The 19,640-nt window shown below is 39.5% G+C and overlaps 1 protein-coding gene across 1 annotated transcript; it reads right to left on the reverse strand.

Moving 5' to 3' along the window:
* Positions 1–3,355: 3,355 nt before the first annotated feature.
* On the reverse strand, positions 3,356–9,356 carry LOC111611362 (iroquois-class homeodomain protein irx-4-B-like). Its single transcript, XM_023347547.1, has 5 exons — positions 9,136–9,356; positions 8,065–8,316; positions 7,176–7,282; positions 5,353–5,663; positions 3,356–4,418 (listed from the first exon to the last, which is right to left on the reverse strand). Exons 1-5 carry the CDS (start codon positions 9,178–9,180, stop codon positions 3,703–3,705), a joined length of 1,431 nt encoding a protein of 476 aa, XP_023203315.1. The 5' UTR covers positions 9,181–9,356; the 3' UTR covers positions 3,356–3,702.
* Between the last annotated feature and the right edge of the window lie 10,284 nt (positions 9,357–19,640).

The following is a 19,640-nucleotide window of genomic DNA, read 5'->3' on the forward strand; positions in this document are numbered from 1 at the left end:
CATTTTTTACCTCGAGTTTGACGTTTACAGCCTTCGTATTTGATCGAACTCCTCCTAGGGATTTCGATTGATCGACTTCAAACTCGGTCAGTCTGATCATAAGGCATGTTTGATTTAAAGTTATCAAATTGGTGAGTTTTGGAGCATGCTGAAGGGGGGTTAGCAGGGGTCAAAGTTCACCTACTCGCCATGAAACACGAAACTCTTATATTTCCTATATAAAAACACATAGAGGGACCAAACTTTCACTGATTGATCGTCATCGGGTGTCCTAAAATACCCTGTGGTGAAATGATGACATCACTTAGGCCACGCCCCCTGAGAACAGGAAGTGTCATGTTTTACTGTGAACGGTCGCTATCTTAGCCCTTTGACCTCATCAACATGAAACTGTGTCCAGAGACAGAAGACATGTTGGTGTGTTGAGGATTCCAACCCCGACCGGCTTTGACATAGCAGGTGGGCGTGGCGGCGTGGCGAAGTGACCTGTAACGCCGTTGCCATACGTTTGGCTCTGAATTCCACAATTTCGGGCCCAGCTGCTCCAAACTCACTAGGATGGATCCTTATCCACCCACCGACAGGAATTCATAACAAAATTTGGTGGGCGTGGCCTAATTTCTCTATAGCGACCCCTAGAGTATTTTAAATGAACAGCCCCAAGCCATGCTTTATCCTAGAATTACGAAACTTGGTACATATGTGTATCTTGTCGGGACGTACAAAAAAGTCTCTTAGAGCCATGCTCTAAACCCAACAGGAAGTCGGCCATTTTGTATTGAAGGTCCATTGTGGACCTCGAGTTTGACGTTTACAGCCTTTGCATTTGATCGAACTCCTCCTAGGGATTTCGGTTGATCGGCTTCAAACTCGGTCAGTCTGATCATAAGGCATGTCTGATTTAAAGTTATCAAATTGGTGACTGTATGAGCTTGCTGAAGGGGGGTTACCAGGGGTCAAAGTTCACCTACTCGCCATGAAACACCAAACTCTTATATATCCTGCACAGAAACTCACAGAGACACCAAACTTTCAGTTATTGATCATCAATAGGTGTCCTAAAATACCCTGTGGTGAAATTATGACATCGCTTAGGCGACGCCCCCTGAGAACAGGAAGTGTCATGTTTTACTGTGAACGGTCGCTATCTTAGCCCTTTGACCTAATCAACATGAAACTGTGTGCAGAGACAGAAGACATGTTGGTGTGTTGTGGATTCAAGCCCTGACCGGCTGCGATGAAGCAGCTGTGTGCGGCGGCATGGCGAAGTGACCTGTAACGCCGATGCCATACGTTTGCTTCTAGATTCCACATGTTTCGACCGAGCTGCACTAAACTTGGCTTGAGTGATGCTGGTGTGATACCTGAAAATTCTATGTCATCAGATTATGACGTCATCTAAGCCCCGCCCCCTCAGAACAGGAAGTGCTATTTTTTTCCTTGGAAACATTCATCTATGGCTCTCTTGACCTAATCAAGGTGATTCTGTGTTGGATGACAGATAGGAAGTTGGTCTCGCTTGCTTTAAAGTCCCAACAGTTTTCAATGGCGGCAACGCCGTTCGTATACGTTTGCCTCTACCTTCCACATATTTTGACCGAGCTGCATCAAACTTGGCCTGAGTGATCCTGGAGGCTTGCCCGTCAATCCTACGTCATCACATTATGACGTCATCTAAGCCCCGCCCCCTCGGAACCGGAAGTGCCGTTTTTTTCCTTGGAAAGCTCTGTTTATGGCTCTCTTGACCTAATCAAGGTGATTCTGTGTTGGATGACAGATAGGACGTTGGTCTCGCTTGCTTTAAAGTGCCAAGAGTTTTCAATGGCGGCAACGCCGTTCGTATACGTTTGCCTCTACATTCCACATATTTTGACCGAGCCGCATCAAACTTGGCCTGAGTGATCCTGGTGGGAGGCCCGTCGATCCTACGTCATCATATTATGACGTCATCTAAGCCCCGCCCCCTCGGAACAGGAAGTGCCGTTTTTTTCCTTGGAAAGCTCGCCCTAAACCATGCGAGAGCTCCTGCGGTGGCCGGAACCCCCGCGGTGGCCAATAGGCCGGAGCGGCGCTTGCTGCGAGGGCCGCCCGAGGCTGCTTGCAGCTTTAATTTTATTCTTATTTTTTTTGTTTGTTTGTTTGTTTTTTCTTTATGGGGTCCTTCCTCTTGAAAAATGGCAGTATGGACATGGCAGAACCTCATCTTGAAGCCAAAGAAAAACCTGCTTAAAGCTCCAAAACCAACAGGGATGGCATTACAGGCGCTAAAATTGTTGCATGAATCATGTTAACAAATGTATTTTTTTTTCCCTCCGTTGTTTGATGTGGAAATGCTCCTGTTGTTTAAAATGTTTATATGGAAATCAGTTAAAAGTGTTCAGCTGAAAGTATGACAGTGGCGGTTGTTGCACAAATGGTGCCCTGGGTGAGCCTCACAGGGAGCCATTCTAACGATCTCCCACTAACAACCAAAACACACAAACCACGACTCTGATATTTCTTTTTTTTTTTTAATTCTGTTCGGTTTGGAATAATCGAGTTAAGCTCTGACACAGTCCACACGATCTCCCCGGCCTTGTCGTCATGGGCCAGGAAAGAATCACAAAATTAGTTATAATTTGCTAAAACGTACTTGGGGAGGGGGAATGCAATCAGGGGCTATTACTTGAATGTGGAGAGTGGTGGTAGTTGGAGAAATCAAATCAAATTGTGTTTGGGGCCCCATACAGACTCTGCAGAACATGAACAAAAATTCATCTCTTCAAATGACTTCCTCTTCCGTTTGAAGCTGTTAGTAGACTACCTTATCCCTTTGACAGCCCCGTGGTGGATGATATGCTGAACTGTTTCGATAATATTATCAGAGAGGGAAGAGAGGTGAAGGAGGAAATCAATAGCTTGACATGAAATATGACTGCAAACATCCCAATTACAGGCTGTTTAGAGGAAATTAATGAGGCAGATCTTAGATACAGACATTGGCCTGCCTCGTGCTTTGAGCTGCTTTATTTACAAGCTGTCATTAAATAGAAATTGATGTTTTCCTTAAACGTGACAGTAAAAGAAAGGTGTCTGAATTGGGAGGATTAGAAATTGAATGGCTTGTAAAATGTATTTTTAAGCGACACGCATGTGGAAGACGTCGTTTTCTACAGTAAAGGGCGTCTTCAGCACCCTGGACAGCAACTCTCAGCATTAACCCGACATGACAAGCTCTTCTTCAGAAAGCGACTGCTTTTATTTTCAGTGAACAAAGTCGAAACGCTCTCTTTCACTTCTTCAGAGAGAGCAGTGAATATGTGAAACTTTTTTTTCTTCTTCTTTTTTTTTTAATAGTGATTCTCATCTGCTGAGACTTAAATTATGCTTAATTAATAACATTTGCATGCTCATAGTAAAAGAGATCTTGAAAAAAATAAATAATAATAATAATCGCAGGCCTACTTTTTTGTTTCCCCTTCGAGTTGTAGACTGTAATTTATACATTTTTTCATTAATTATTATTTAATTCTGTGCGTGCGTTGGTTTAAATGAATCAAACTGATCCGGATGTTTTACGTCTGTAACAGTTTATGAATACAGGTAAAAATAATAAAACATAAAGGAATCGTGGAGACTTAACAGGCTTATCCACCTCGTTTTTTTTTTTGTTTGTTTTTTGTTTTAGTCCGAAAAGAAGTCTTTATCTGTGAGTTAGTTACGTTAGGAGCAAAAAAGCTTGTTGATAGTTTTTGGGAAACTCATGGCACTGTCTTTGGGCGGGTCTTGGTGCTGCTGCAAGGCCGCCGCACTCCTCTCCGCCTCCAGCACGCTGCCTTTGGTGTTCGTGGTCCAGGAGACGGTCGTATTGGTCAGAGCCTGGCTCAAAGTGCTGTGCCTGAACAGGGGGTCGTGGAAAACCCCGTCCACCCAGTTCCTCAGCGTGGTGACCGGCGAGTCCTGCCGGTTGTCCAGGACGGTTACGGGGGAAGTGGCGGCGGGGGACTGGGTGAGTGAGGAGGGAGGCGCCTGGCACCTCAGCATGCAGGACGGATATTCAGTCTGGTTCAGGGACGTTGCTGTCTGTGCCAAAGACCAGATTCGAGGCTTGCCGTCTAATAATTGGTGACCCTGCTGCTGCTGAGTGTAGCACGACTTTGCCTGCTGCTGCTGCTGCATGCTGTCCGGCTGGAAGTCCTCCGGACTCGTTTTGATGCAGGTTTTACCCAAGTCCTGCTCCCCGCCGAGAGGCACCGGAACGGAGATCTTCAGAGACGCGTTCTTAATGAGGTGCTCGGCGGAGCAGTCGCTTGTCGTCGACATGTGCGTGTTCATGTGGTACCGATGCTTCATCTCACACTCAGAGCTTTCAGACTCGAGCGTGTCAAAATCGTCCAGGTCGCTCAGCTGGAGTTCCTTATCAGCTCGACTTCTGGTGTCTGCGAGGAAAGGGAGGAAAGGAGTTATTAAAAAAAAAAAAAAAGAGGGTTAAATTTACGTCGGGAAAAGAGCACAACAACGAGCCCGAGAATGTTTGATTTCACACGAATCATTATTTGAACCTACCACAATCACTGAGCCTATACGTTAAAAATAATTTTAAAAGTCTATAACAAAAGAAAATAAAAATAAAAATCCTTACCAAGATGATATCAAGACGTGTCCCTGTATACAAACTGCTTGCAACACAGTCTATGTACTCAAACTCTACTGCTTATATGCTAATAACATTTTTAGCCAACTTTTTTTTATTTTTTGGATGACATAACTTTTGGAAATGAGCATTAAAGGTGTCACAGACTTTTTATCTTTAAAACTTTATTGATATGAACGATGATAAAACCCTGTAACTTAGTGTACTGTGTTACCGTAACACTGTTTTAGTGAGTTTTAGCAAAACAAAACACCATCACTATGAACAAAAATGTCCTTTCTAATGGAAGTTGAATTGAGAAAAATAAAAATTGTCCTTCAACACCAGTTATGTTGGGACCACTTTAAACAGCTAAGGCTACCCTGCTCAATAATAAAAAAGAACAACAACTTTTACAATTTCCTTGTATATGTTCTAATCACCTTGGTGAAGTGGCAAGCATTAGAAAGCATGTATGTTATTTTAATGGTTAGTACACTGAATGTGTAGTTTCACAAAATAAAGCAGAGTCAACAACAAAAATCACATTCTCACATGCAAAAACAACAAAAAGCTTAATTTGATCTATTTCTTCCTGCTTAGATAATTAAGTTATATCATCTGAGCTTCATTGCATATTTCTGCTGACGTTAAAAAGAAATGCATTTTCACATGCTTTTCCTAAATAATCCGTCTTTTATTTTACATTCTGCCAAGCAGCAAGACATCTTGACACTAACCATCATCAGTATTCTCGCTTTTTATCTGCCCCTCCTGAGACCCCTCCTCATCCTCATCATATCTCTTCTCCTCTGAGCCCTTGTTTCTGGGCGGCCACGTCATCTTGTTCTCCTTCTTCAGCCTCCTGCGGGCATTCGCGAACCAGGTGGAGACCTGTGTCAGGGTCATCTTAGTGATGATGGCCAGCATGATCTTCTCCCCTTTGGTCGGGTACGGGTTCTTCCTGTGTTCTTGCAGCCAGGCCTTCAGGGTGCTGGTCGTCTCACGGGTAGCGTTCTTTCGCCTTGTCCCCCCATCCATAGAACCATATCTGAGAATAAGAGGAATACAAAGTAAACTTGGATTAAGGGGAGTGGATGTGGGTTCAGTTTTTCTGAAAATGGGCACTACGACTTCAGAAGACCGATGCTCATCCCAATGAACGTTGTTGTCTCACATTTGATACGGAGGGAAATAGAGCCAAAATGTAAACAGGGTAATGTAAGCCCTTTTTTTTCTCATAAAATAGCTTTCCAATATTGCAAATGTAGCTGAATTAAAAAATATATTTGTCTGCTACAATCACTAGAACTTTACACTGCTACGCCAAACATGTAAAGACAAGGGAAACAAAGATTTTCAACAGAACTTACTTGACAACATAACCACTAAAGTGTGGTTCAAATTAACGTTGCCCTCTGATGGCTGCCTCACTCGATCGCCACTTCCTTCACACTATTTCCCCTTGAAGCCACATTTAGGGGAGCGTGCGGACCTTTTTCCTAATTTCATCTCATCCACAAATGCAAACCTCATGCGAACCTCCATTTAAAATGCATGGTGTTGATTTTCAGTCAGCAGCAAGCTGTTAAAACTCCCCTCATGGGAACCTTTTTATGAGGCATTTATTGCTCCGTCTGGCTTAGTGCAGGTCAAGCACTGCTGAGGGAATCAGGAAAAGAGGGCAAGCGTTCACCTTCCCCAATCCCATGTTGTACCCTCTCAGATAAAATAGACTGTAAAAATTGCTTTATTGAGTGTAATGATGAGCCCTCAGGTAAAAGGCGGGTGCAGACATTGTGCTACTCCTGTCGGCCTGCTTGTCTCTCCCTGTGCTATACACAGATTGTATGGGCTTTATTTCTTGCTTGCAGATCTATACAGATTCATGCAGATGGTTTTTCTTTTTTTTTTTGCCCCTTCCAATAAGAATGATTTAAAGTAGCTGCGTGTCAAGATTTTTGCTAAAGTCGAGTGTAATTCTTCTGCAAAACTCTAAGAACTCACTGTAGCATTAAGTGGTCATTTCTCATTAAGCAGCACACAGTATTAAAAACGGTTGCCTGTAACGTGAAGTTCTGTTCATGTTTCACTTTCTTCATCTTCAATCGTAATTCTCAAAGCGAACTAGTGAATGACTTCAGTTTGCATGTCATCCTAGTTTTGGTAAAACCTTTTCAAGGTGGCACACTCTTCAAAGTTGTAAGGAGTCTTCAGGTTTTAATGGTAAGAGAACAGTATTTTCTTTTTCAGTAAAATTTCTGATCAGAAAACAAAGAGAAGTTGCGTTTTAATTTAGTGTCTTAAGCACTCACCCTCACTTCGTAGGTAATACATTGAGAGTTGGCTTGTCTCTAAGCCTCACTTGCAATCAGTATTTTTATTATTATTATTATTAAAATCAGCAGTTTGCCATCGTTATTTCATTATGGCCCTGACATAAGTGTCAAGGGACATGTGGGTCTTCCTCCTTTTAAAATCTGCACCACACTCTATGGAAACAGGGTATCGCTCATCATGATGCTAACTTTAAAAAAAATACATAGTAAAACAATTGACATACCTGTCATACTGGTACTGTCCCAAGGTAGGATCATAAGGGTAGTAAGCAGTGGCTTGTGTGATTCCCGCATGCGCAGAAGCTGCAGCATCTTTAGTATCAAAAGTACCCTGTGAACATACGTGTGATTCAATAAGTATAGCGTTCAACATTGAGGAGGTTCAAATGATTGAGAACGTTATGCTGCTTTAAAGCAACTGATCAAGACCCTGATCACTGATTGCAGGTGGAAATTACTAGAGAAACAAATACAATTCAGCATTACAATGAATAATAATAAAGGTTCAAATCCAAATTAAAAAAAGTTTTTCTTTTAACATAAACTTTTATAAAAAAATTCTGACAAACAAAACAGAAAGGCAAAGCACTCTAGAGTATCTTTTTTTCTACTTTACAACAGTTCATTATTTCTCAGAAAACCTGTCTGTCTTTTCTTTTATTCCTGCAAGAATACGTAAGCTGTTAGTTCCTTACTCAGAAAAAATCCCAATCTAGACCATTTTGTTTATATTTTAGATCATTTTGTTTATATACTATATGTGTATTTTACTTCACTTAAAAACAAGTTTGACAATTTAAATAAAATCACACTTGGATTTTTCTGCTCTTCTTATCTCCAGTTCTTCATATGACTTACAATTAAACTTTTTTTAATTTTTTTCATCTGTTTTCTCTGCCTAAAAGAAAACGCCGAAGAAACAAACTGGCGAGACATGCAAAGTTATTAACATGTCTGTTTTTTAATTACTTGGAGGAAAGCCTTAAGAGGGTAATCTCAGTGGCATTTTGTGGGTGCAGGTCATTAAAGACGAGAAGAGAGAGCCTTATTTAAGTCTCAGCACCCCGTGGCTCCATTAATCAATGCCAAGAGGGAAACAGAAGAAAGGTTTACCAGCGAGTAGAAAGCCGACGCGTCTGTCCCGTATGTAACATAATTTCCATAGCCCTGACCGCCGGTGTAGGGGCTGCCGTACACGCCTAGCGCGGCCGCGGAGCTCAGTTCATGCCTCGCCGTGGCCAGCAGCCGGCTCTCATACACGGGACAGTAGACAGGTGTCTGTCCAGACGCCGCTACCCCGGAGTCCGCTATGGATCTACCCGTGGACTCGCAGCAAGTGGTAAGAGAGTTGGTTGTCATCAGGAACTACGAGGGAACAAAAAAGAAAAAAAACAAAAATACATGTTTGTCATGTCTGGACACTCTTTTACAAAACTGATCTTGAAGTTAGTATGAACTGATTTTTTTTATATATACAGTATATAAAACTCTGCGTTACATGCTTCAGCTTTCTTACAATAAACGTGTTTTTCGTTCATTTAGGCATATTGCTTCTTTAGAAATGATCACATAACTCATAGTTTATGCATATCAGACAATAAGCAACACAACACAGGAAATTGGGGCGAAAATGTTCGCGTAAAAGTCCCCAAAAGGAGCAAAAATGTTCGCCTTGATTCAGATAAAACACGTGCTTAACAAACACATCATGTTTTTATTTTTATTTTTTTATTTTATTTTTTTTTCCAATCACCGTTCCGTAGTACCAAAAAAAAAAAAGTAATAGCAAAATGATTTTTATGGCTCAGAGCCAAAGGCAAACAGCAGCTGGCTTGTGGTGTGGCGTGTGCCGAACAAGTTGGCATGCGTGTTCCAGCGCAGATAAACATATGGTTGACATTACAGACGGGCTATTATCTTACAGAAATCAGTGAATGGGAGGTCGAGGGAATCGGGTTACCCCCTCGTTTTAACCCCCTTTTTTTTCTTTCCCTCCTCCACTAGAAAGACACAGGTATCACTGGCTGCAACGCGATACCTTTCCCGATAGCCGAATCTTGTCTAAAAGTGCGCAAAAAGGGATCAGGGTTTAAATCAATAAGTGACTCGGTTACGTTAAGAGGAAAAAGTCAAGGATCGCCACCGTAAAGATGCAAAAAAAGAAAAAGAAATACGCGAACTTACTTGTGGAGCAGACGAGTATGGATATCCAAATTGTGGATATGACATGGTAGAGAGGTCCCTCGGTATCCAGAAATAAAGCGAGACTGAAGGTCTCCACTCCTGCGCAGGCTGTGGCTCTGTTTCACTGTTCCAATTGATTGGCAAGCACAAGCTCCTAGGATGCTTATAGGGCGAAGCACAGTAGCATGTTTAATTTGGGTTAAAACATTTTTTAAAAAAGCAACCCTTTATGGAAAAAGTCTAAAAATAAAAATAAATAAATAAAAATAAAAAAAATGAAAAAAGTGCAGTTTTTTCTCCTTTTAAAGTCTGTTACAAACAAATTAAAATGCCCCGAATAATCGCTCTCTTGTCGGGCACATATTTTTACCTTATAAAAAAGTAGTATAAAGGACGTCAGCAGCTGAGGCAGGTTGTTTTAAACGGAGAGGACTCTGACGTCAGAAGTTTCCCAGTCAGAAAATGACCAGACTGTAACTTTAATATGCATTTTCTGCCTCACAATGACGACACAAAAAAATACACACACACACACAAAAATACAATAAATAACACCCATTAACTTAAGAAAATGGGATAAAAAAGAGAGAGACGTGTACGGAAAAAAAATAGTTCATTGCACTGAGATTAATTTGGACTCCCAATCAATCAATTAGGCCAATCAGTGTCTTGACTGTGGAAACATATGTATCAGTTTAAATGCATTAGGCCGAATCAAGTGCATTCTTATCCTTCTTGCACGCTGAGGTAATTACATGAGGAGCTAATTGATTTTTAATTTCAAATTATCACATTAAGCAGGAAGTAATGCAAATTCAAGACGGAATGCGTAACGTCATGAAAGCAGTACGTCAACTATCTATCTATCTATCTATCTATCTATCTATCTATCTATCTATCTATCTATCTATCTATCTATCTATCTATCTATCTATCTATCTATCTATCTATCTATCTATCTATCTATCTATCTATCTATCTATCTATCTATCTATCTATCTATCTATCTATCTATCTATCTATCTATCTATCTATCTATCTATCTATCTATCATTTAGTGTTTGGGTCTTGTAGAACTGTCAGTGGACAGTAACCAAAGACTTACAAGCCACCAAACTGCAAGGCTCGCAACCAGCTCGCCTCTGTTGCGCGCACCCTCGCTTGGAGAATCCCGGGATGACATGTGGATAGCCCCGGGGGTCACTCCTCAAATTAATGATGATGTACTCCTCCTCCTCCTTCTCCTCTTTTTTTTTTTTTTTTTTTTTTTTTACCTCCTCACTCCCCTCCCTCCCCTTTACTCTCCTCTCCAGCTGGATATCTGCCTGCCGGTGACAGGTCGATTGAGAGTGATTGATGACTATCTGGGGGACCGGGGCCAACATAATAATATGATACCGGCACCTCACAATAATTGCTCGCTTTCATTTACAGATGAAAGTGGCTATAAAGGGGTTGTAACGACAGGGAAGGCTTGCGCTTTGGCTTGGAAACTTTTGTTTTGTGCTTTTTTTTCTTTTTAAGGCCTTTTCGAATGCCTTGGGGTGGGCGGACTTTATAAATTGTCTGTTCCTTCATTCATTTTGACAAATTGAATTATAGGGGGTGAGTACCTCCAAGCAAATGGCCGCATTAAAGCAGCGAACAGAGGGGGGTTAAAAGAGATCAGCCAGCCCTTTTAATTTGCATTAACTCTAATGCCACCTTAACAACCCGTCGGAAGCGCTCAAGCGAGCACTCACTCACATCTACCGCAAATGCAGCTTCATTTTGTCTTATTCATTTAGACTGGGTGGGGGAAAAAATCATTGGGGTTAATGTGACACACAGTGCATTAAGTGGGAGGCGGGGCCCAATTTATCCTCAACATCACGCCCAGCAGAGAAGCAACAGGACCGGCACAAGGTTATGTGGCCCTAAGCAGAATTTTACCTTTGGGGGTCTCGCTTTCCAACTGTACAGAGGGGGGGCCGCCGAAAAGTGTCCGGAGGAATGGTCAGATGAGGGTCGCCGATAACCTTTTGGTTGCACAGGAAAGCTGGAAGTCTCGTTCTTCCTGTTTTCCAAGGTGGGTAAAAAAAAAAAACCAGGAGAATAATATAAGAAGCGAAAGAATTGGGGAAAAAAAATCTACGTTGTTCAGTAAATCATACCAGTCAGCTTTGTAACTTCCATCTTTAACTTCTTTTGTGTTAAAATAATTTAGGAAATTCTTTTAGTAATAAAATTATTTTTATTCTTGTTTTCACTCACTCACTCACTCACTCACTCACTCACTCACTCACTCACTCACTCACTCACTCACTCACTCACTCACTCACTCACTCACTCACTCACTCACTTTTCGGAAAATGAAGATAAACAAAACTTTACTATTATTATTGCTGCTCAATTTATTTTAAACACACTGTTCTAAGTTGGACTACACTGTCATCACAGGTCGGGATGAGGACTTTAAAAAAATAGCTCGATGTAAAAGATAGAGAAATCTGCATGAAAAAAGAGAAATAAAAAATAAACTTTGCAACTTGATAAAACTTATTTTTTTCTTTTATAAATGTAAAAAAAGTGGCCAGCCAACTGTGTGCTCCTTAGTGGCACCATAAGCCCTATGTAATCATAACCATTTTGGAATCTTGGGAATATTGAGGGACAAGATTTAATTGCTTATTTCCAAACAAGCATGGTGGGAAAGTTTGATAATCATTGGTCTATATAGAAACAGTAACAACAGTAACAATTTTTTACAATGGCATTAAAATGTCATATCATGCTCACGTTATAAAGGTCTAACTATGTTTGCGTATAACTGAGGCAAAGCACTTCTTTTTTGTCGCTCAAGAAAGATTCGGGCCTCTAACTTCCAGCTGAAGATCCTGGACAGCTGTAAATATCTGTAAAGCTGCTTGTAAAGTGCTGAATGTTTTTTTCTTTTACTTTGGAGCATTTCTCATAGCCTTTTTGTTACTTATTGATTATGTTACCAAGGATCTCTGGCTTTGTCCACTATTTGCATACACCCCTACACATATATAGCATGAAGCAGGCATATCCTAAAAGAACGGCCGCCACCCGCTCCCCTCTGGTGTACACCTTTTCATTATCCACTGCGTTATCCACTGTTATCAGGCGCATATAATAAAATATTTAGGTGCACCAGTGTATGCTTTTAGACATAAAATGAAGGCGACGGCAGGAGTTACTGTTTGTTTAGCGTTTTAAAGATTAAAACAGAAGCTTCTGCTTTTTCCCTCACTTGAACAGATGTGGGCAAGAAGGAAAGAAGGGATGCTTTCAGTGCAAATTGGAGCAAGTGAAGGATAATTTTTTTTTTTTCCTTATTTCAAGACAAAGAGGTTATCCTTTTAAGCCTGATTGCATTTTCACAGGGTTTTTTCCCTTTCAAAGGAATTAGACATGATGTTCAACTGAGGAATGTAATCTTTTACATGTAATGCAGATGAATGGGCAGGTTGGAGATGGTTTTACTGCTCAGATTAGAATAGATAAGTGTTCTGCTGTGATCAAATGTTGGAGCATTTATCATGTTCAATGAACAACATAAATCAGCCCATTCACTCGTAAAGCCTATTAGACTATGTGCTCTTTGTATGCTGGCAGTGCATTAATGTGTATATGTTTACTAATATGTTTTCCTGTTTGCAATTGTAATTTAGAAAGTTTAGATTTCAATGTTTTCCGAGTCAAAATTCCCAAACTGCGATCTCGGATGCATTTTAAAGCAAGGCAACTAATTTGCATCTCCTTCCCAACTGAAAGTCCCGAGGAACATTGTAATCATGAAGGCGTCACGTTCAAGATAATCTGTCATTGATTAATGAGACACTAAGGAGGAAACTGAGAAAGTGGTGCGTATGTGTTTTGCTCCGTCTGTGTTGGCAAGTTAAGGACAGACATATAGTTAAGACCCAAATTATTCACACTGATGTAGAATTAAGGTTATTTTCAGTTCTTGCTTATAGGAAACGAGACAAGCATCTAAAGCCATGTAAAATGATTTCCAGTTCTGAAGGAAGAAAAATCAGTTTTGAACAAAATTTTATGCAACAATGAAACATCAACATTTATTTGTACCTCTCTCAGTAATCGATAATAAACATGCATGGGCATTACAGAATTAACATCCTTCTTTAATTTGCATCTTTTTTTATGTTTCCACTGGTAATTTGACAATTTACCAGATGAACTCCAAGTCTTTTAAGTTGAAAAGTGTCATAATCTTCAACTTCATCCACAGGTTCTCTAGCAAATTGAAATTTAGGACTCTGACTTTGCTCTCCAATAGGTGAATATTACTTCCAGTTAAAATATGTTACTAAAAATATTACTTAACTGTGTAAAAATGACTTCATGATATAAGAAAAAAAAAAAAAAAAAAAAATATATATATATATATATATATATATATATATATATATATATATATATATATATATATACAGTATATACAGTAAATATATATATAGCCAGGGCTGGTTTCAGGAAGAAAGCTAATCACAATAGATTGACAGTTGAGTACAGATCAGCTTTACAGTTTTATCCTTGTCCATAAAGAGTTTATACATAAAAATGCTTTGTACTGTAGTTGTTCTTTCTAAAATACTCTTCATTTTTGTGGCATTGTTTCTAGAAATTTTGATATCCAAACAACAACAAAAACGACTCAAAATGTTATGGTTGTGATTTCAAATTTGTAAAACTGAAGGACTGTGTGTCAGCAGCTAAGGAGCACCACTAGGAACTGTACTCTCGCTATTTATTTTCTCTGTACACTTCAGCACAAGTCAGACTCTGTCATCTGCAGAAATAGGCGTATCAAAAATGGACAAGAAGCTGAGTACAGAGAGATGGACCACTTTGTGGCATGCTGTGAACATCTGTAGCAGCATCACAGCCAGTGACTTAAAAAGACTTTGGAAATCTGATAAAGAACATTGGTTCTGTTCTGGGTAGTGGAACCACTGGATATGATGATGCAAAGAAGGATTTTTACATAAAATCAAGAAAGCTATGGACAACCCTGAGCATTCTCTTTACGACACTGTCATACGACAACAGTGTCTTTTTTAGAGGCTTATTCAGATGTGTACCGCTACAGGAGATCCTTTCCGCCTGCAGCCATCAGCATCTACAATAGCTCTTTGAAAAACTTCTAAAAATATGAGTTACACCAGCATTTAAATTCCGCTTTAGGATCAATAAAGTATTTCTGATTTTAATTAAATTACTTTCTATTTTTAATTTATAAAGGCTAATTCAAATTGGGACATCAGGCTTAAGTGAGGTAAAAGTGAAAGAGGCCTCCAACAGAACCTGTCTTTAGAAGGGTGGCCATATAACCAGTAGCTCACTGGGACAATGCTGTAAAAACTAAAATCTTGCATCAGTGTGCAATATACACCTACATAGAGCACACAATTATACAAAATGGCCCCCAAGACACATAAGTAATAGTTTAATGTCTGTGCTAAATTTGTAGATGTTCAGATGAATGCAAAAATTCTATTTCCAGAATGTAAACTGAGTGAGCCGTGAGACAAGAAAGTTGGCTCAATCATGTGTGGTTCAGTGATAGCGCTGATGTTAACCCCTGGCATTTTCTAACTCCCCAAAGTGGGTGAACATCAGGTGAAAGAACTCAGAACATAAGTCTCTTCATTTCCCTTTTATCATTCCTGATGAAAGGTGAAGATTTATCCTCACTGATATTTCATTAATGAAAATGTGATTTTCTTTCAGTTACCTCTATTTTTTTTTTCGTGGCTTTTTGTGACAGCGCTAATGGTGTTTGTTCAAACTTTTATAAAATGTGTGTTTCCGCTCCACCTTGCATGCGACCAGTGCTACATTGTCTTGCGGTCCACTTTCTCATGCATTATTTTTGAGTCAACAAGGTAGAAAACCAAGCTGACCTCAATAGCCAAAGACAGCTGCACAGCCCAACTTGCTCGGTGACATGAAGCCCTGAGCAGCTCCCAGGCTTTTCAATAGATTCTGTGTTTCTCCTTTTGTAGTTGTTGAAACAACACTCACACATTCACACGGAATGCTTATCCAGCACAACATTAACCTATATACTGTCTTGTAGTCTTGGAGTCCAAATGGAATATTGATCTCTACCGATCCTTCCAGAGTAAGTTTTTTTTTATTTCTTTTCTCAAGCACAATGATTTTGTTCCCACTTCTTTACTTTTGTCCCTAAGGCCCTAATGTTTTTTTTTTTTTTTTTTTTTTGCATAAGTTGGATAGGAACCTGCACCACTTTTGGCACTTTATAGAAAACTTGGGGCCACTACATGAAATATTCCTGTGAGTCCAAGCTAGTTTACAATATTGTTCCACACGTCATAATGGCGTCTTTTATGTGTCTGTTTATTAGGTTAGCTAACAAAAATGTTATGATAAAGTCAACATGAATGATTTAACATGTAATACATTTTACTTATGATGGAACTAATTTATAGAAAATAAAAATATAATGACTCATCACCTTTCGACACTTGGTCTTCTGAATTTTTTGATTGCTCCATATGATTACACTTCATTAAACCTCTGTTTTTTTATGCTGGTTTCAATTAGAGGGGCATTCTCATCCTGGCTCTGTAGGAGAGAATAATAATAAAAAAACACATTTTTTCTCATTTCATTGTTGTTGTTGCGATAACACCTATGGGAGAGAAGCTGAGACACCCCTATCTATAGTTGAGCTCCTCAACTATTTTCAGGGATTCTAGGCTTTCAAAATGTAGAAGAGCTATAGTTTGCTTCCAGCAGGTTTGGGTCTGCTCCAGGGCCTCCTCCATGTGGAACATGCCTACAAAAAAACACCAAAATGAGGCTCTGAGGCACCCTGTTTAAATGACAAAATCCCATTACTGATTTCTTTCAATTCTGTCAAGAAATGACTCTACTCTAAGCACCAATTATCCAATTCTCTGTTAACCCTAAGGCTAAGTCCAATAACCCAAAGAGGAAGCTAATTTCAGCTGCTTGTTTCCAAGATGTTGTCTCTTCAGTCATCAGTTCTATCTCTTGGCCGTAGGTGATTTTTTTTTAAAAGCAAATCTGGAATTTTGCTGTTTGGTTCAAGTTTTAAAATCAGTAAATATGAAAGTTGATTTTCCAGTGAATACATTTGAAAAAATCTGATACTTCCACAATCAATCACACAATAACAGGTGGGACAATTTTTGCAGATCTCATACAGTATATCAATATTCAAAGACACTGATCACAACCATTAGAATCACCAAAGATGCCATTATATGAAGTTGTCAGTCTTTCCATTTTATTTTATTTATTTTAAATAATGTGTCTTATTTTGGAGCCATGCTTTGAGTAAAAAATATTTTTATGGGTGACTGCTGAACTCTTAAGCTTCCTGGTAAAGTCTTGATTGGTTTTAGAGAGGAGGATCTGCTGGATAGTGAAGATTGGGGTTTTCTTCCAGGTCAGTGGAACACTGAGCCTACTCTGCACCATCAGCAAGGTCCTACGGGGTGCATGGCAGTTCGCCCAACAAGTCTACATGTGTTTTGTACTCAGGGAGTATGGGGTGCCAGACCCTTTGTTATGGGCCAGAGATTTTTCTACATTGTCGGCAGTAAGTCTGGCTCATTTCCAATGAGAGTTGGACTCAGGTCTCTTGTGATTCTGTTCATAACCTTTATGGACAGGATTTCTAGGCACAGTCAAGGTGTTAAAGGTATTCTTTAGTCACAGGTTGCATTTGTAGTGAATGTTATGATATTGACCGTATCGAAGTTCTTATTGGCTTGACATGTTGATTAATTATGCAAAACATGAAACATTAACTCCATAAATAATAATTATTTCCATTATCTACTAGCATCCATCATGTATACGAAGTAATGGCAGAATTCTATAAAACGCACCCTTTATGTTTTTGCTATAATAATGTGCTTCATATGAATCTGCTAAACCTTTTCTTCCTGAGTCTGCTCTTGCTCCCAACTCTCCTGGTGTTACTCCTCTTCAGCCGCTCTAAGAGGTTTAACATGTCAAAGTTCTCTCAGCTCATCCATAATTGATTGCCACAACGGAGCATCTTCGCTGCACTTAGTTAACCAGCTATCTGCAGGTGTTCCCTTAGCAACTGACCAGGCCCTCAAACACTGAAGTGCTGTATGCAGACTCTTCATCCCCAAAAAGTGGGCACCCATTGTGTCTTGTAAATCTAGATGTCTGCCCCTTGTTCGCTTGTTATGTCCCATAACTCAGTGTGTATGTCTACCCAAAACACAGGAAATGAGTGCAAATGATCAAAACCTTTGTAACACTGGTGTTTGTTTGCCACCCTTCTGTGGTAAAGCTGTGATTTCAACAAGCATAAAAGGATAATCACAAATTTCATGTTTTAAAAGAAAATATGCTACAAAAACAAAGTTGTGCACACAGCTCTGTTTGAAAAATGATATTTTCTTAATTTATTAAAAGATTTATCAATTTCCATGTCAAATGAATATATTCATATTGTTGGTTAATAAAGCCCATGATAAAACTGAATATTGTTTTTGGTCCACTTTAGAGAAGAATGCAAACTTGATGGTCAGCAAGGTTTGTGATACAGTTTGTTCAAATGAGTGTGTGTTTGGATGTGTCACAGAGAGTGGATCCATAATTCACATACACACCCACACACAGAAAAAGTGTCAGAAAAAGCCATGACTCCCTTGGCTGCTCCAACACCTGTGACCACTAGTGGTGCAGTCATGTGCAGTCACCAGTTCTTGAATATATTGTCACTATATGGAGTTAGTACAAAAGCTTTGATTTGTCTTTTTTTTTCAGAAAAATAGCAAGATAAAATATTTTACAAGTCAAAATTCTGTTTCCTACATACGGAAACAGAATGTAGGAATTGATGGGGTTGTTCATAATATCATACACTACATTAAAGACTATATAAGCTATAATCTACCTCTTACCTTCTGATAGTGGTTCTCACTATTTCTATTGTCTCTTTAGGAACTTCCTGATGGACATTTACACATATAAACAAATGGCCTTTCTGTTTCTGTTAGTGAGCGTCTCGTGACAATCGCGTATGAGCGTGTGACGTCAGCAGTGTAGATCAACAACAGACAACATGGAGTTTGGGGGGGAGGGAAGAAAACAAGGAGTATGGACCATGCTGCGTTAATGTTTGGAAGTACCAACATTGGTTTGACTCAGTGACTAAAACATTTGGGTCCTCTAAATATAAATTAATGTTTTTAGTCACTGCTAAAACGCTGGTATGGCTACAGTCTGACCGGGCATGATTTTAGGTTTTTAGTAGCTACACAGCAGAAACCGAAATTCCCAGTCAGGCCAGAGTAATAGAATGTCGATACGGCAAGACGAGGAAGTCCACGTCTTACGCTTCTTACGCTCTGCTTCGGAGGAAAACTTAACTTCAGCGAAAAACTCAATTTCACCTTGCAAACTACAGAAACCCCAGGATTCTCTGCACGAGTTGATGGCTGCGGCTCCGAGAGCTCTCTCCTGCTGAACAGGTGAAAGTAGATTTTTTTAAAAACTCTTTATCAATCCTCTCTACAATTCACCAATTGTTAAAAGATGCAAAGCTTACTAATTAGGAGTATATTAAATTATGTTATCTTATCGCTGTATTCTACATCAAATGAAGGAGTACAAACACAAATGTATATGGTGGAATTGGAAGAAAGTCAGTTTAACAGAAGAGAGACTTGATTTTCTTAAAACATATATTAAAAATAACTGCAGCATATGTTCTTTATTCGTTTGCAAGAGATAATTGCACACTTGAAAATACAATCTGCACTGCATCACAAGATATATATTTTTTTCTTCATGATCTTTTTGAAGTTAATTAAAAGAACACGTTCTGATTTACTTCTATCTAATTGTTAATTCATTCATTCCCATTGGCTTCAAAACAGGAGCCACAAGATGCCTTTCAGTAATGAACAATTCTAATTATTCATTTTAGGTCCTGATGTTTCCGTAACACCTTGTCTGTATGAAAGCTGCACCTACACCATTTCTCAGGTAAATGTGATTTAACTATTGTCTCAAAACAAAGACAACAGTAGTTTGTGTTTACATTATAAAATGGCTTTAGCACATTATATTAACAGATAGCATGATTAACAAGCTTAGCACAGGTAGAATTAGCATAGTTAGCATTTAGCAACAGACTGACTGTGTGTGTTCCCTTTAAACTTTGCTATCCCTTACTATAATAGCCAACATTACTGTTTTCTTCCTCTGACTCACTTGGTAATCAAAAGGAAGGAAGTCTTTTCCCCTAAGGAACAACGTAGAAGCAGAAGAAACGTTTTTCACAATGAAACATGGTAAGACTTAAATGGGGTATATTCACTGTTGCACTTGACAGACACTTCCGAACCTGTAGATCATAAGATACTAATTTCCAATCTGGACCAGTGGATAGGCATCACTAGTTCAGCTCTCAATGAGTTTAGGTCTAACCTCTA

Source organism: Xiphophorus maculatus, chromosome 15 (genome assembly GCF_002775205.1).
Source record: "Xiphophorus maculatus strain JP 163 A chromosome 15, X_maculatus-5.0-male, whole genome shotgun sequence".
Lineage (NCBI taxonomy): Eukaryota > Metazoa > Chordata > Actinopteri > Cyprinodontiformes > Poeciliidae > Xiphophorus > Xiphophorus maculatus.

What these genes read in the sequence shown, in the direction of transcription:
- LOC111611362 (XM_023347547.1), bottom strand. Translation starts at nt 9,180, where the DNA reads ATGTCATATCCACAATTTGGATATCCATACTCGTCTGCTCCACAA. An exon ending in GGACAGTACCAGTATGACAG is followed by an intron (nt 5,664 to 7,175) that starts GTATGTCAATTG and finishes TCTTATTCTCAG; the next exon opens with ATATGGTTCTATGGATGGGG. An exon ending in AAGCGAGAATACTGATGATG is followed by an intron (nt 4,419 to 5,352) that starts GTTAGTGTCAAG and finishes CTTTCCTCGCAG; the next exon opens with ACACCAGAAGTCGAGCTGAT.